We start from the raw sequence: 16766 nt of genomic DNA on the forward strand, positions 1-16766 counted from the left end.
GGACTAGTGTGCTGGTAGGCTGGGGCAAGATGCTGTGTTTCCTAAGCAGGCAGATTCCCACGGCACAGCTGCCTCCTCTTTGCCAACAGAGGTTTTGTGTGGTGGCAGGGAAGAAGCGTGGCACAGGCAGTTTTCTCCTGACAGGTTGGGAGAAGGTTGCTTTCCGCTGCTCAAAAGGAGGAAACCAGGCTGGCCTGTATTTTGGACTCTGGATTAGTTCCTTTAAAGAGAAGTCTCTCATGACTTTAACGCATGTGTGTCAATGGAAGGTTAGCAGCTTTCTCGATTATCATTGCAGCTGGGGAGGGTTAATTCCCCTCCCTGTCTTCTGCAACAGCCCCCCCCCCCCCCGGCAAATGCTCCTTCAGTGTGGCAATATATATTTTTCCAAATTGGCTTCCAGGGCCTTTGGGGCTTTGGGTCAGGGTGCAAGCCTGGCCAACTGTTTGGGACAACGGGAATGACACATTGGCTGGCCTTGCATTCTGTGAAATTTAAATTAATCCCACGTGTGCCTGAAACATAGGAAGGGGTTTGGGCAGGTCTGTGTCCTACAGGCGTGGCCTGCAATCTTTCCAGCTCCCAGCCTTTTATTGGGTGAGGACCACATTTCGAAGCTTGACTGTTGGTGATATTGACTCAGTAGGACTTCCATGATCAGGGGCTGCAGGGAGGGGAGGCCTAAATCTTTGGGCTTCCTGGCGGCCTCTGGGCCCTTCTGAGAAAGCAGCTGTCAGATGGCAGGGCTAGTTTGGTCTGATCCGGTGGGGCTCATTGGTGCTTAGTCCCAATCCCGCTTGGCCATGAAGTTCCCTGGCAGACTTTGGGCCTGTCGCTGAGACTCAGACTGACCTACCTTGCAGGGATGTTGTGAAGGGGAAATTGAAAGGAAGATTTTAAGCAGCCTTGTATTCCTTGCATATTAAAAGGCAGGGTATGAATTTAAAAAATAGATAAAATGCCAGAGAGTAAGTACATTCACAGAAGACAGGTCTATGCATGGACACTCTGCCCAGTGGGACCTCCTGGGTTAGTTGCCATAACAGACCTTTCCAGAAGCTTCTGGCTGACCACTGCTGGAAACAGGAGGCAGGGTCAGAAGGATTTTGGCCTGACCTGGCAGGATCAGATCAGCCACACGGCCTCCCTCTTTCTTCCAGGTTCCATTGGCATGGCCATTGTTCCCGGGGAAGCAGGAGGCGAAGCGAGGAAGCTGTGAGGTTTTATCGCTCCATAGCTGGCAAGCCAGCCAATTCATCTACTGGCCCAAGGGGCAGCAACCTCGGGATTTCAGGATGCCCAAATTCGGCACAGCTGACTCTCAAATGCAGCCTGTGTGCCCATGCTTTTAAAATGCAGACTTCTGCAGACTTGTGTTTTATTCTGAATAAAATCCCTCCTATGTTTTGTTGACCGGTTTAGTGGTACTGTGGCGTCGCTCACCCGAAAGAAACATCATTGCTCACCTGAAGCAATGAAGGCCAAGGTTCCTTTCCTGGGAATGCTTGTTGGGAAAGGTGTATTTTCATTCATTGTTGTGACGTGCCATCAAGCCATCTCCAACTTATTTACTAGGGTTATATCATGCCGCTCCCTCTCTTTTTTCTTACAAAGAACTCAAAGCGGCTTTTACCATTTTTCTCCTCCTGCTCTCCATCTTATCCCCACGACAAGGACCCTGCGAGGTAGGCTGGGCTGAGAGTCTGCGACTGGCCCAAAGGCACCCGTTGGCTCCATGGCTGAGCGGGGACTCGAACCCGGATCGCCCGAGTCCCGGTCCCGTGCTCTTCACCACTCCATTCCACGGACCCTCCATGGCAGCTCTGAAGGGAAGCGCTCCAAAACATCCTACATTTCAGCCCTAAATTCACGGCTGTGGCTTCCTTGACCGAGTCGGTTCATCTCCTCTTTGGTCTTCCTTTTCCTCTCCTGCCTTCGGCTTCCCCAACATGAGGGTCTTCCTCAGGGAGTTTGGCCTTCTCACGATGCATCTGAAGTAGGACAACCTCCATTCAACTCAGCAGTGGCCACAGGATTGGAAAAGGTCAGTTTACATTCCGATCCCAAAGAAGGGCAATGCCAAAGAGTGTTCGAACTACCGCACCATTGCACTCATTTCACACGCTAGCAAAGTGATGCTCAAAATCCTACAAGCTCGGCTCCAGCAGTACGTGGACCGAGAACTACCAGAAGTACAGGCAGGATTTCGAAGAGGGAGAGGAACAAGAGATCAAATGGAGAAAGGAGAAAGCTAGAGAGTTCCAGAAAAACATCTACTTCTGCTTCATTGACTATGCTAAAGCCTTTGATCGTGTGGATCACAACAAATTGTGGCAAGTTCTTAAAAAGATGGGAGTACCAGACCATCTTATTTGTCTCTTGAGAAACCTATATGCGGGTCAAGAAGCAACAGTGAGAACTGGACATGGAACCACTGATTAGTTCAAAACTGAGAAAGGAGTTCGGCCAGGCTGTATACTGTTGCCCTGCCAACTTAACTCATATGCAGAGCACATCATGAGAAAGGCGGGGCTGGATGAATCACCAGTTGGAATTAAGATTGCTGGGAGAAATATCAACAACCTCAGATATGCAGATGATACCACTCTCATGGCAGAAAGTGAAGAGGAACTAAAGAGCCTCTCGATGCGGGTGAGGACGAGAGCACAAAAGTTGGCTTGAAACTCAACATTAAGAAAACTAAGATCATGGCATCTGGTCCTCTCACTTCCTGGCAAATAGATGGGGAAGAAATGGAGGTAGTGACAGATTTTCTTTTCCTGGGCTCCAAGATCACCACAGATGGGGACTGCAGCCAAGAAATTAAAAGACGTTTGCTCCTGGGGAGGAAAGCTATGGCAAATCTAGACAGCATACTAAAAAGCAGAGACATCACCCTGCCAACAAAAGTGTGTATAGTCAAGGCTATGGTTTTCCCAGTTGCAATGCATGGCTGTGAAAGCTGGACCATAAGGAAGGCTGAGCGCCGAAGGATTGAGGCCTTTGAATTGCGGTGCTGGAGGAGACTCCTGCGAGTCCCTTGGACAGCAAGGCGATCAAACCGGTCAGTCCTGGAGGAGATCAGCCCTGACTGCTCTTTAGAAGGCCAGATACTGAAGGTGAAACTCAACTAATGGCCACCTAATGAGAAGGAAGGACTCCCTGGAGAAGACCCTGATGCTGGAAACAATTGAGGGCAAAAGGAGAAGGGGACGGCAGAGGGTGAGGTGGCTGGATGGGGTCACTGAAGCAGTCGGCGTGAGCCTGAGTGGACTCCGGGAGATGGAGGAGGACAGGAAGGCCTGGAGGAATGTTGTCCATGGGGTCGCGATGGGTCGGGCACGACTTTGTGACCAACAACAGCAACAGGGGAAGCTCAGGCTCGATTTGAACCAGGGCCCCCTTGTTTGCCTTCTGATGGTCCAGGTCATTCATGGTGCTCTCCTCCAGCCCCATATTTCCATGGGTCACCCTGGACCAGCCTGCAGTTCTGGGGAATCCCAAGGGATGGTGACTCTGCCAACAAATGCCAATTAGGACTGGACCCCCAACTCCAACCAGGCTGCTGGAGGGCCAGCCCTGACCCTTGGCCCTGCACAGCTCATGGGGGGCATGGTTTTCTACCTGGGGGGTAGCCCTCCTGCGGCAGCTCCAACAGCATTTGGAATATTGGAAAGCTGTGCAAGCGATCTGACCGCCTTGGTGGGACCCCTGGCCTGTCACCTTAATTTGGTCTGTGGAGGTCACCTTTCCAGCCTGCAGAACTGCCTCGGGTTCTTCTGGGGGGAGGACCTGGTCCTGAAGCTGACCCCCCCCCCCCGCGAAGGATTCCCGTTGTCACCTAAGATTTCTTCCTCGCGTGATTCGCTCAGGATTTGGAGCCCCTCAGTACAACGGGGTTTACAGAGGAGCTGCAGAGCTTCTGAGCAGGAGGGCCTCTGCTTCCGGCCACCACTTCCTTGGCCTCCTCCTTGGCTTCTGGGTCCCCACCCCCGGCACTGACAACCCCCCCCCCCCCCGTGTGATCTCCACCCGGAGAGCGGAGGTGACAGCAGGGGCGGGAGGAGAACTCGGCCCACGTGGCTTTGCACAGCATGGTGCCTCCCAGGGGATGCCGCCCAAAGCCAGGAGTGCGGCCTGCACTGGGCAAGTCCCCTTCTCTGTGATGCAAAAGATGCCAGGGGTTTTGGCAAAAGATGTCCTTCATCACCATTAAAGTTTGGGCTGAAACCCGGGGTGGATACACCGCCCACCTTACGGACATCCAACTCGCTGCCCATAGGAGGTTTGGACTGCGATTCCCAGTGATGGATGAAGCTGGAGTCAAAGCTGAGTGCACAGCTGAGGCAGGCGCATTTTCACACCAGGGCTGGGCATGCCTGGAAATAAGCCAGCCCGTGGGCCTCACTTTGGAGCGGGCATGCAGAGGGTTGCGCCGAGAATCGGGCCCCAGAAAGGTAGAACTCGGCCACCATGAATGTGGTCCCACCCTGAGGAGGGGTAGTGAAATGAAGACGCTCATTTCTCAAAGCAAAACTGTACAAAATGACTTTTACTTTTTTCAAGACTATGTATCACACACGGGAGAAACGAGCAGGGATTTTCAAGGGTGGATGGTCCACTGGGGACCGTTTCTACTGTGCTGGTAAAAGTTTGCATTCAACATGATCCCATAAGCAGTCATAGAACCCCCCATAACCCCCCCCCCCCCTGCCATTAAAAAAAAACCCAGTAGAAACCCTCAGGAAAGGATGTTCCTGCCTCGCCCTCCCCTGAGCCGCTAGCGTTCTGTGTGCAGGTGGCTGCTTTCACAGAGGCACATTCCACCGAGTGTGCCCTGGCCCAGCCGGGGCTTGAGTTCAGCCGTGCGCTGGCAAAGGCTTCCCTGGGTTATCCCGAGATGCAGCCACGCGATCCAGCCAATGTCCATTCCTGCACTCGCTCACGACCCCAGTGCCAGCTCAGTCCTCCAGGACAAGAGAGTTCTGAGGGACAGAGAGGTGGTGGGAGGCACAGGCCGCAGAGCTGCACACCTGCCAGGTGGCCCCGCCCCTTGGTGGGCGCTCCACCTTGGCTCCAAAATCCACCTGCATTTTGAGCACCCCTGCACGGGCTCCAGCCACCCGCATGGCAGGCGGCCCCCAAGTGCCCCCCCCCCCAGGCCGAACGTGGCCTTCCCACTGCAACGGGTTCAACACCAGAGCGTGGGGCACTGGGCGCTGCCCTCCAGGGGTCTAGAGGTGGCACAGTGGAGCTGCCAAAGGCCTCCCGCCACTCGGGCGGAATGATGCGTTCCTGGAGCACGTCCTCCAAGAGCCCCAGCACCACCCTGGCCGTGGCCCAGCACCCCCTCAGCCCTGCCACCTCCCCCTTGACGGGGTGAGACCGCACACTGCATGGCACATGGGCCAGACTGTCCGATCGGGCCACAGCGGGGCAGGCCCGATGCTCTTCCGGGCACGGCCTGGGTCCCGGCGTGGGGCCGGGAGCCAGCAGCAGGTGGAAACGGGACAGCGCAGCAACTGAAAGGCAAACACCCGAGAGTGAGGTTCAAGTAGTGGATGATCCGAGCAGCGTGAGACCTTTGCAGCCACGTGTGGTTTGCTTGCTCGTCTTTTCTCCTGCAACTGCACAGCTGAGTCAGGCCACAGTTCGTCCGTCCGTCCGTCCGTCTCATGACCAAATGAAAGGCAAACTGCAAGACAGGATGTGGGCCTCCTCCAAACTGGAATATGTCCAGGACCTTCGGCGGTCTGGAGGCTCAAACTGCAGCCTCATTGATTCCCGGGTCCCGACAGCCGAGCCAGGACACCTGCTTGGCCCATTTCCCCGTTTCCACCACCTGCAGCCTCTCCGGGTCGAATTTCCAGAACTGGTCACTTCGGAAGAAGTACACGAAGCCGTCCCAGAGGGTGAGAGCGCCGTTGGCCATGGCTGGCACCCCTCCCCAGTCCTGCAGGCTCCTGGGGTAGTACGGCTCCACTTGGAAGGATTCCTCGTCGACCACGTAGTATTTGGGGCCTTTGAAAAGGACCACATGGTGCAGCGGCTGGAAGTAGAGGGCCGTGTCCGGGTGGCGGGGCAGGTCGCCCGCATCGCTGCACTTCTGGGGGAAACCCGCGTCCGGCGAGGGGCCTTTGTAGCGCCAGCATCGGCCACCTGTGGGGGCGGCAGGACGGAGGGCGCTCGGGACCGGAGAGCAGCCAGGCCAGCCTCGCAGAGCCCAGCCACTCAAGGGTCGGGGAGAGGAGCGAAAAGCGGGACTGCTGCCCTGGGAGCAGAGGCAGTGGAGTGGGGAAGCAATGATCCTCGGTGTGGGCAAGGCCGGAGGGAGGCTTTTCTCCCTCTCACATAGAGCGTAGCAAGCTAGAAACAGAGCGAGCCGGAGGGTCCTCCCGGGCCATCTAGTCTGACCCTGGCTCCAGCCGGCTCCGCTCATGACATGCCCAACATGGACTTGTCCGATCTTTCCTTGAAGGCCCGCACCGATGGGGCCTCAGCCACCTCCCATGGAAGCCATTCCACACCCTCGGGGGCCTAACCGTCAGGAAGCACTTCCTGGCATCCAACCGGAAGCCTGGTTCCTTGAGCTTTGCCCCACTGGAACGCATCCTGCCCCCCACTGCAGGGGAGAACAGCTCACGGCCCTCCTCCACATGGCATCCCCTCGCATACCTGTAAGTCACTAAAAGACCCCTCAGAGTCTCCCTTCTCCAGGCTGGAAAATACCAGGTCCCTCCACCTCTCCTCATATGCCATCCCTGCCAGCCCTGCACTGGACCGATTCTAACCCAGCTGTGTCTCTCCTATAATGCTGAGCCCAGGACCGGTTTCCGCCTCCAGGCGTGGTGAGCAAGATCGACCCCTCCCTTGATCTGGCCCATGGTACTAAAACCCAAAGGGCTCCCCCTGTGAAGCTGCTGTGTGGGAGATCCACGGCAGGTCAAAGTCAGAGTTAAGCCACGGAACTCACTGTGCCGAGATGGCCACTGGTTTGGGAGGCTTTGAAAGGAGACTGGACAAAAGCATGGAGGGGCAGGCCATCAAAAGTTACTAGTCCTCATCACTTGCAGCATCAGAGGCAGGATGCCTGACTGCACCAGTTGCTGCGCAACATGGGTGGGAAGGCGCTGTCACGCTCCTGGCCTGCTTCTGGGCTTCCCAGCGGGACACCCAGCTGGCTGCTTCGGCCTGATCCTGTGCAGCACGTGCGTCTCTGGTGCTGGCCAGCAGGTGGCAGCTGAGGTCACCTGCGGCCTGGACCCCTTTGCTGGGCGTTTGCCTGGAGCTTACTTCTGAGCAAAGCAGAAGCAAAGGGCTCGTCACACTGCTGAACAGTCCGCGCCTGTTTTGGCGCACAACTTAGAAGGGCAGGAGAAGCTGATGCACGGAAAGCTGATCCATCCCAAGGGAAGCACTTCTGATCCCATTGCTCCCATGGACTGGAATCTCTCCCCTTGAAATCAGTCCATGCTTCCCTTGGGATGGAGCATGGCCGCTGCGTTTGGACCAGAAATGTGCAGGTTTGCCCTGCAAGGGCTCCCACACTTTCCTCAGCCTGGCACCCTCGAGATCTCTTGGATACCCCTGTCTTGCCTGCAGCCCCCGTCACACATAACTACCTTTGAAGAAATAGAATTTCCCGTCTTTCTTGGAGAAGGTTGCTGCATCGAGGGTGGGTGGCAGCCCCAGCCACCTCGTCCGGAGGGGGTGTGGCCCCTGCGCTTTTCCTCCCTTGGGTACAAGCCAGTAATATCCACCTTTGAAGATATACAGGTCGTCTTGTGAATCTGCGTAGGACAACGGGATGCAAGTTAGAGCTCCTAAGTGTTTGGTCTGAAGACCTTGCGCACAGGTGGAATCGCACACGGCCAGGGGGTTTTGGGGTGGGGGAGAAACCCTCTGGGCCAAGACTGCCCTTCCAGAGAGCTTTTTCAGCAAGTGGCACTCAGAATGTTCCTTCCATGGGCTCACAGCCCCTGCTGGGCTAGTTCTGGAAGGACCACGCACAATCCACACAAATAGTCCACGAAGCAGCAAAAACCTCAGGGCTGGGGGCCAAACCCAAGTCGCCAGGCTCCTGTCATCCCCCCACCAGCCCTGACCTTTGGGCGGTTCCATGGCTCATGTGCAGCTTGTTCCTGATCCTGCAAACCTGGACCTTCTGAGGCCGAACTGCTGGGCGCACAGGGTGGCTCAAAGGGGCAGGCCCGGGCTGGGGGCTCGTCCCCTCGCCTTCGGCTCCTGGCCTTTTGCCAGCTGAAAGCTCAGCCTAAGCTGTGAACCTCCCGGACTGCCAGCGGCTGGTGGACTTTTCCAGGCAGAAAAGGCAGGGCAAGACTGTAGGAAAGAAAGCGCTTCTCTTGGCGGGACCTTGGCCTGGGCATGAGAAGCCACAAAGGCAAGTGCTCCCACCTGGACGGGGGCCGAGGAGCCAGCGGGAGGCGACCCGGGGATCGCTGATAGTCCAGGTGTCGTGCGTTCCTTAGGGGCTTGCTCGGTCGTTTAGGCAGCTGCACTCTGCACCACTTGTTTGTCTGAAAGGCCGCTCCAGAAGGGGCTTCTAGGAGGATGCCACCCACACAGCTCTGCCTTCCAGGAGGCAGCCCGGGCACCCCCCCCCCCCCCAATCAGCCCCTTTGTCGGCCCTCGTGGCTCTTCCTGCCACGCTCCCGGGACTCTGCACACAGAAGGTCATGCATGTCGACGATCAGGCATTTAAAATGCAAAATTCTGAAATCAAGCAAGGAGGGTGTAATGTACAAAAACCCAGGAAAGCAGCAAGCTTTTGAAGTCCTCATCTTGAATCCTCTCTCCAGTTCTGAGCACCAAGATTTAAGAAAGATGCAGAAACATTAGAAAGGGTCCTGAGGAGGGCAACAAAATGGAGCTGTCTTGGGTTCCTTACAAGAGGGAAAAAGGCAGGATATAATTGCCAAATGATATAAATAATCATAGTTAAACTTGAAACGCAGAATGGTGTTGAGACTGGGCACACCGGCTTTCACTCTGACGTCTCAAGGTTCAGAATGAGCGGCGAATTCTTTGGTTTTTCTCCCTGCTTTGAAAACTGTGAGCACATAACAGAGACAGGGCTGATCCTACCCCAGACATGTGTGTAAATATTGCACTCATCTCTGCATTCCACAGAATTTGGGCAAATTTGCCCCTTGCAGAGAAACACCATGTTTCTAACAGTTCATGTGCTGCAAAGTCTTTGCACGGCTGCCAGGTGCCCACATGCTTCCTGCACGGGGTCTTGTAGCAATCCTCCGTACAACAACCCTGTAAAGTAGGCCAGCATGATCACCCTTGGGTTGTGGGAGAAGAAAACCGAGGCCAGACGGTGACAGTGGGATGCGAGGCGAAGAGGGGAAATTTAAATCCAGTCTCTTTATCCGTGGCTCCTCCGCTTTGCTTTCCCTGCCGAAGCCCCGGCTTACCGATGGTGATGGCATCGAAGAATGACCAGCAGTAGTGAGAACTGAGGCTGGGATCCTGGTGCCGGCGCCCGTCGAGATCCTGGCTCCAGTCCTGGAAGTGTGCAAAGAGCTTTCCTGGGAGCTGGACGACCGGGCCACGGTGAGCCTTCCCTGTCAAAAAGAGACCGCAAGAGAAATGGGACCTGGGGCATTTCTGGGGGTGGCTGTCTCAGGACAGGGCTTGCTCTGTGGAACCTGCTGCTTAACGGCTGCCCTTAAAATCCAGAATTCGGGGGCCTAAGAAAGCTAAGCGCAGCCACCTGAATGAAGTGCGCACGTGCATTCCTGCCCGCGAGGGGCGCGCAAGCTTTGGTGCATGGGCCCCGTTGGCAGTAAGACCAGCATGTGTGCCCCTTTCACTCCTCCCCCCATCTTTGGCACTCTCTTCCACTGGCACTCGTCCCCCCAAAGCGTCTCCAGAGTGGCCTCTTGCCTCGGGGCTGAAAGAAGCACCCTCAAGGAAGATGGGCGACTCTTCCCCCCTCGAAGGCTCCTGGAGGCCCCATGACGCATCTTCCCCTCAGAACGACGACGGGACGGGCGGAGGGGTGCTGACATCTCTTCTTCTTTTTGCCCACCTGTTGAGACCTAAGGACCAGCCCAGGTGAGTAGATGAAGCACCGTCCCCAGGACGAGCATGGGCACCCGTGGTGCCTGCCGGCGTGAACGGGGGGCGGGCGGCCAACGCCACATTCCACGGAGAGCAGAGTCACGCGTGTTGCTGTTCAAGCCGAGCTGGGGACATCCGGGGCCCAAACTGATTTAACGACACCACTGCCCAGGGTGCAAATATCCACCGGCTAAGAGCCTGATGGATCCCCTTGTACAGGGGCAGTTTACCTTTGAATTAGAAAGTGGAACCCCCCGTTGTTCTGCCATTTGCAAGCAATAACGGATTTTGCAAGCCCTCCCCCTTAGAACAGCCTTCCCCAACCAGGCACCCTCTGGGTGGCTTGGAGCATAAACTCGGGTGATAAACTGACACGGCTGGCCGGGGAGGATGGGATTTGTACTCCAACCCACACAGAGGCCACCTGGTGAAGCAAAGAAATGAGAAAGGCACATTTGCCACTCACTTGGAAAAAGGCATTTGGAGTTTTCAGGAGCCCGTGTGCTTTCGGATTTGACACCTGTCACACGGAGGCAGCACAAATTATTCTCGCAGTAACAACGGTGCGAGCGAGCGAGCGAGCGAGCGAGCGAGCGAGCGAGCGGCACTCACCATACAGGTTCTGGATAGCAAGAATGTCATCCCAGCTCAGGATGAAATCCTTGCCGAGCCGCTTGTAGTAGGGCGACATGAGGGCGCCGCGCACCGGCGAGTGCTCCAGGCCCAGCGTGTGCCCGATCTCGTGCGCCACCACCACAAAGAGGTTGCGCCCCTTCCCGCTGTCCAGCGACCACCTCTCGTCATTGTCGAAATGAGCCTCGCCCCGGCGGGGGAAGAAGGCGTGGGCCAGCGCGCCCCCTGGCAGGAGAAGAGGGAGGCGAGTGAGCGGGGGGCCCGGGTCCACGGCGGCAGTTGCGGCTGCCCGGCTAGTTCGGGCACACTGGGCACCTCCGGCACTCCACGGCTGAGCGGTGCTGGCTGAGCTGCCAACGAAGTGCGCTTCTCGTGGTTGGGACCACCTGGCCTCCTCCATAAACCCTTTCTGTGGGTCTTTGTGCCCGTACCTACTGAACCTGGCCAGTGCAGGAGTGAGATTTGAATTTCAGTTCGTTTTTTAAAAAGGCCTGACCTCACTTTACAAGATTCTTTTATGTCAGGAGAGAAGGAACTTGCAATTCTTAAAAGAAAAAAAGGAACTGCGGCTCCAAAAGGCTAACCAAGGAAGGATCGGTACCTGGTCCATCGAAGGCATTGTCTGCCCCGTCATTGTGGTCCCCTTGGAAGAAGGTCAGGCGAATGTCGGCCGGATCCCCCAGTGCTTCCCAGAAAACCAAGCCAGAGACGTTGCTCCAGAGCTCAAAGGCGGCTTTTACCGCCAGGCGGACTTGCTGCTGCGGCAAGTACCAGGGCCAGTTTACGAGCCGGTATGTCAGCTGTCGCTTGTACCATTTGCCACCTATGGAAAGAAAGAGAAGATTGAAAGGTGGGCCAGTGAAAATGTACGAGGCGGCCTCAGGGCCACAGGCAGGGCCTGGCATCTGCCTGCCAGACTGGTATTTCTTGTGGGGGTTCGAGATAAACAGATCCGATGATTTCATTTGGGTTTTGTGGACTGTCTTGTATTTTTTCCAGAATTTCAGGCTATCTCCAGGAGGTCGTATCAGCACAAATGCTCATGTGCATCAGTGCGCTCATATGCACGGTTAATGCACTGAAATAGCACTGACACACAACAACTTGTGCAGACTGGCACAAGTGTGTGCTACACCAATGTGCGTGTGAGCAATAACATGCCTTCCTCAGAAGTGAAAAACCAAGCCACAAGTGCACAGAATTTGTGAAACCCAGAAAAAGAAGGTCAGCTGTGGAATCCAGGTGCGCATCACGTTTCTACCTGCTCCAGATTTCTCCAGCATCCCTCGTGGAGATATTCTGATTTGCAAAGAGCCAAACTTGTTCGGCATTTGATTAGGACCCAAGTTTTAAACACTCTTATCACTGGTCTAAACAACTTTATCACTTCCATGGGTCATTTATAACCTTTTGATGTATGTGACAAGCCAAACAAATGAAATCTTTCTCTCCAACTGGTTCTCTTGCATATTTGTACTGTTTTCTTGGATGGCTCCATCTGGCGCTTATCAGCTGGCGTCTATTTTGGATTTGGTAAGTAGCGCTGATGTCCTGGGGGCAAACTATAAATAAATGGACGCGAAAGCCTGCATTTCAGCATCACTGTGATGCCATTGAGGGGTGGCTTGCAAACCAGACGGTCCCTTTAATTGTGGATGCATGAATCAGTCTTTATCCCGTCTGTGTCAGTTTTACAGGACTGAAGTGATCAATCCAAGCAATCCAACTGCTGCTTCCTTTTGTGATTGGCTTTTTTAATGCAATATTAATAATGCATGATATTAATATCATGCTATTTTTTTCTCCACAGCTTTCCCAGGTTCAGAGGCAGTATACATGTGCACATCAGTGGCTGGGGAACATGGGCAGTGATGGCCTGTTTGTGGCTTTCCGGTGTTTTGACTCTGGGCTGGCCATTATGTAAACAGAATGTGGATTACGTGGACTCAGGGTCCAATCCGGTAATGGCCCTTCTTATGTTCTTCTATACATTGTGTATGCATCTTTCCCCAATATAATTTTTTTCTCCACATACCGTAAAATCCATTCCATCAGCATTTGGCAGCTTCCCTTCTGTTATCTGCTCATTGATGGAATTTGGTTTCACACAAACCCATTCATAAGTCAATTTCCAAATCCCTCCCAAATGTGCATTTTTGCATTGTAGCCAGTGGGTAAAATGCATGGTTTAATTCATTATCTTTTCTTTTTTTGTATTTTCCTGTGCCTTATACTTTTAATAAGAATAAGAGGTCTAAAGCCTGCAGAATCCAAACAAACTTGGGAAAGATTGGTCTGCTGCAGAATCCACGGGTCTGATCTAGAAGTCTGAACTAATTCGAGTCCATTGTGGATTTCCCCAACAGCCTGAGCATGCTTCCATAATACACACATTTTTATGCTACCCTTAACATTACAAAATTGTGAGTATTAGAGACAAAACGATTGAACAGGGATTGCAAATTTCCCTTCCCTCACGCAGCTCCTATTAACTATGATATACAGGGAAAAAGACTCTGAAGGTGCACAGGGGATTCTCTCTTGGGTGTCACTTCTGTGAAACAGATGCTGCGACTTTCAGGGTGGCATCCAAGAGAGCAAGCAACGATGACAAGTCATCTCCACTGCCACTCAGAGCAGCCGACAAGAAAAGCATCTATAAATATACAGAAAATGCAGTTTAACAGTCACGGTGAATAGGCGTGACATTTTGTGGCACTCAGGGAGAAATTTGCTATTTTAAAAGAGAGAGAGAGCGAATGTACAGAGACAGCTTGGGTTTTGAGAGAATGTACAGAGACAGCTTGGGTTTTCGTCTGTGTGTGTGTGTGTGAGTGAATGTGTATCTCACCACCCCCAAAGCAGAAAGTTGGGAAAGCCCCAAAGGAGAAACTTTTTTTGCAAAGCTCAGCAGCCTTACTCTGATGCAAGAACCGCTTTCGGCGCCCTCCCTGGGCCGTCCGTCCCGAGAACAGGGCAAGTGTGCGCTCCTTCCATGAGGCATGGCTCTCCGCATCGTTCACGCCGCATCGGGGGAGACCCATGTGGTGCAGGGTGGAGGCATCGAGGGAGCCACTGAGGGGCAGGCGAGATACCCACTGGAATTCCCTTGAGGAGAACGGGAGAAAAGGGGGCTCAGTTGAGCTGCGGGGAGCACGGCTGCGACCCCTCCCCGCAGTCCCTGGCACAGCTCCGTGGCCAGGCTGTGCAGGAGGTCCCAGGGTGTATCTCCAGGCTGGGAAAATGCTTGCTCCGGGCCCTGGAGAGCCAGTCACTGCCAAACCGAGTCCTTGCACACCCGCAGTGTCCAGAAAAGCACTGGGATTGCGACGGCTGAGTGGCAACGGCTGTGCGAACACCTTCGGTGGAAGGCCTGCTCTTCTAACAGCTGGCCCCAAGCCAAAAGCGGGGAGCATCGTCTTGCTGGCCAGCCCTGGCAACCCTCATATAACACAGCCCCTCAGCTCCCCAGCAGAGAAGGATCTGTCACTTCGGGCCTGTTTTATGTCCGTGGAGGGGGAGGAAAGAAGGAACGGCGTCGGAGCAAGTCTCTGTGAAGATGGCGCATGTCCAGAGGCTGCGATGGCATTTGTGGAATCTTCCACGGCCGTCCTGGGCTTCTTGTCCTTCAGGCCCATACAAGGGAAGCAGCCGAAGCAGGCCAGGGCTGGGGCCAAGGAAAGAAGCCGGCTCCGTCTGCTGACGTGGCAGAGCAGAAGGGCCAAACGGGCACTGGGAAGTGGCGCCTGCAGTGAGCGCCTGCAGCACGGGGGTGCGGGACTCTGCTCTCTCGCGGGCCACGTGCTGCCGGCATGGGGGCAGCTGGCCTCCTCCTCCTTCTGTCCTGCAGCTGCCGGGGGAGGACAGGGGTCTGGACCGGCAGGGCATGGTGCCAAGCTACGGCCGCCACAGGCCTCGGGCTGCCCCCACCGCTCCGCAGGGGGCCACGCGCATGACGGAGCGCCACCGCTTCTCCCTGGTGTCCTTCCCAGCTGGAGCCAACACCTTTAGGGGCTTCACCTGGGGGAAGGAGCGGGGGAGGGAGAAGCGGCACCGGGTGGGGCAGCTCTGAACCTTTCTAGCTTTCATTTCAGCCCTGGGAAGTTGGGTCAGATGTGGTCGCACTGCCCATGTGCAAAAGGACCGAGGCCTCTGCCCGCTTCCTAAAATGCGGGGTGGCGGCAGCAGATGGTCTACTCATGAGCAACACAGGCGAACACTGCCCCTATTCGTCCATCGTCTGTCCGTCTGTCCAGCCAGCCAGCCAGCCAGCCCTCATTTTATCCTCACAACAACCCTGTGGGGGAGGAGATTTTATTATTGCCCGTTACATTTCTATTCCAACTTTTTCTCCCAGAAAGCCTGCGGTGGTTTTTTCCATCCTCCTCCTCTCCATTTACCTTCACAACAATCCTGTGAGGTAGGTTAGGGTTAGAACCAGTGATGGCTCAAAGGGACTCGGTGAGCTGCATGGCTGAGGGACCTGGAACCTGGATCTCCCAAGTCCCAGCCCAAAATGCTGCACCACATGGGCTCTTGAGTACATCCACAGCCCACCTTGCTCTCAGCATAGAACCCAAGGTGGCAAGCTGCCGTTCTGAGGAGGTTGCCCGTCCAGGCACTGGGCAGATGGGCACATGCATAGCAAAATGTCCATGTCATATCCCCACACTCTATTGAAAGTCTGATAGTATCTCTGTAAGGACTAGAAACGTTTTAAATGAAAATGGACATTCTGGGAAGGGGGCTGGAATATCTCTGCAGGCTCCATTCCACAACAATCCTGGGGACAAGGTCGGATTGAAGATGCCACCCACCAGCTGCCCTCCAGCAGGCGAGAGCTCAGAACGCAGGGAGGGTCCCTGCACCAGCAAGGCTGAAAGACTACTTCATTCTTCCTCTTCCCTCCCCACCCTTTTTCCTTGCATGCTGTGTCTGTTTTAGAGTGCAAGCTTGTGGGCAGGAGGCATCTCATCCAATGGATTCTGGGCCAGCTGCTGAGGAGCAGGATAAAAATATGTAAAAGAATGAGATGAGAATAAACAACTGGCAGGTCTCTCGTCTTGCTTACCGAATGGCCTCCGAGAATTTGGATGAGCCCAGTCTTTGATGCGAGGACTCAAAGTACCCGTATTTTTCAAGGTATCTCTAAAGGTAAAAAGGAGATTGTTAAGATATACATATCGAGAGAACAAGTGCCGCGTATGATTACATAACTAATGATGAGGATGGTGATAACATTCCCCTAACCAGGTGGCATGCAATAGGCACATCTCTTTTATTGATTCCGGTGCTTATAATTTAACTTTATATTTACTCTTTGAAGTAGCTGCATTTCATTTAATTTTTTATGGTTCTAGGGCATTTTAGTTTTTTGCCTGTTTGTAATCCAGCCAGGGAGCATTTGACATTAGGTAGGCTGGAAAGCAACCATCAATCAATATCAATCAATACCTTGGATGCTGTCGATGGTTTTGGTTTTATGAGGTTTTCTTTTATTTATGCCTGAAAAGTACTTTCAGAAGCTCCAAGTTTCATTCAAAAAAATTAATGGGGCTCCAGTCCATGAAAAATATCCTCAGAGAACATGCAAGAGGGTGGGTTTGACTTCCTCATGGCACCAGGCCTTATCTGTTGCGTTTATCCTAAATCTTGGTCTCTTCTGCTTGGATTATTCCCCTTGGCCAGCTCTGGAGTCTCCATGCTTGGCTCTCCCTCCAGACAGCTTGCACGGGGTTCTTGGCACCCCGAACAGGAAGGGACCTCACAAAGCTACCACTGCAGCAGCGATGCCGTGCGTAATTCCCCATCAACTGCAGTTTGATTTATTTTCGCATGAAAAACGGCTTCTTTGGGGAGTTCCAGACTTAAAGATGGGCCAAAACATGGTTTGGAGGATGGACTTGGAAGGACACGTTGATTTTTATTTAATTGCCTGCCATTTTCCGCTTTGAACACTAATTATAAACTACCAGCTACAGCGGATTGATAATATATATAACTGAAACATTTGACAGAATCTGAATTTGGCCTGCTTGTTT

General features: G+C 54.1%; 1 protein-coding gene across 1 annotated transcript; it reads right to left on the bottom strand.

Moving 5' to 3' along the window:
- Positions 1-5517: 5517 nt before the first annotated feature.
- On the bottom strand, positions 5518-15868 carry MMP28 (matrix metallopeptidase 28). Its single transcript, XM_044456127.1, has 7 exons — positions 15797-15868; positions 13646-13833; positions 11327-11548; positions 10705-10950; positions 9444-9593; positions 7623-7790; positions 5518-6159 (listed from the first exon to the last, which is right to left on the bottom strand). Exons 2-7 carry the CDS (start codon positions 13767-13769, stop codon positions 5762-5764), a joined length of 1308 nt encoding a protein of 435 aa, XP_044312062.1. The 5' UTR covers positions 13770-13833; positions 15797-15868; the 3' UTR covers positions 5518-5761.
- Positions 15869-16766: the final 898 nt, after the last annotated feature.

This window comes from Varanus komodoensis, unplaced genomic scaffold (assembly GCF_004798865.1).
Source record: "Varanus komodoensis strain SLA01 unplaced genomic scaffold, ASM479886v1 scaffold81, whole genome shotgun sequence".
NCBI lineage: Eukaryota > Metazoa > Chordata > Lepidosauria > Squamata > Varanidae > Varanus > Varanus komodoensis.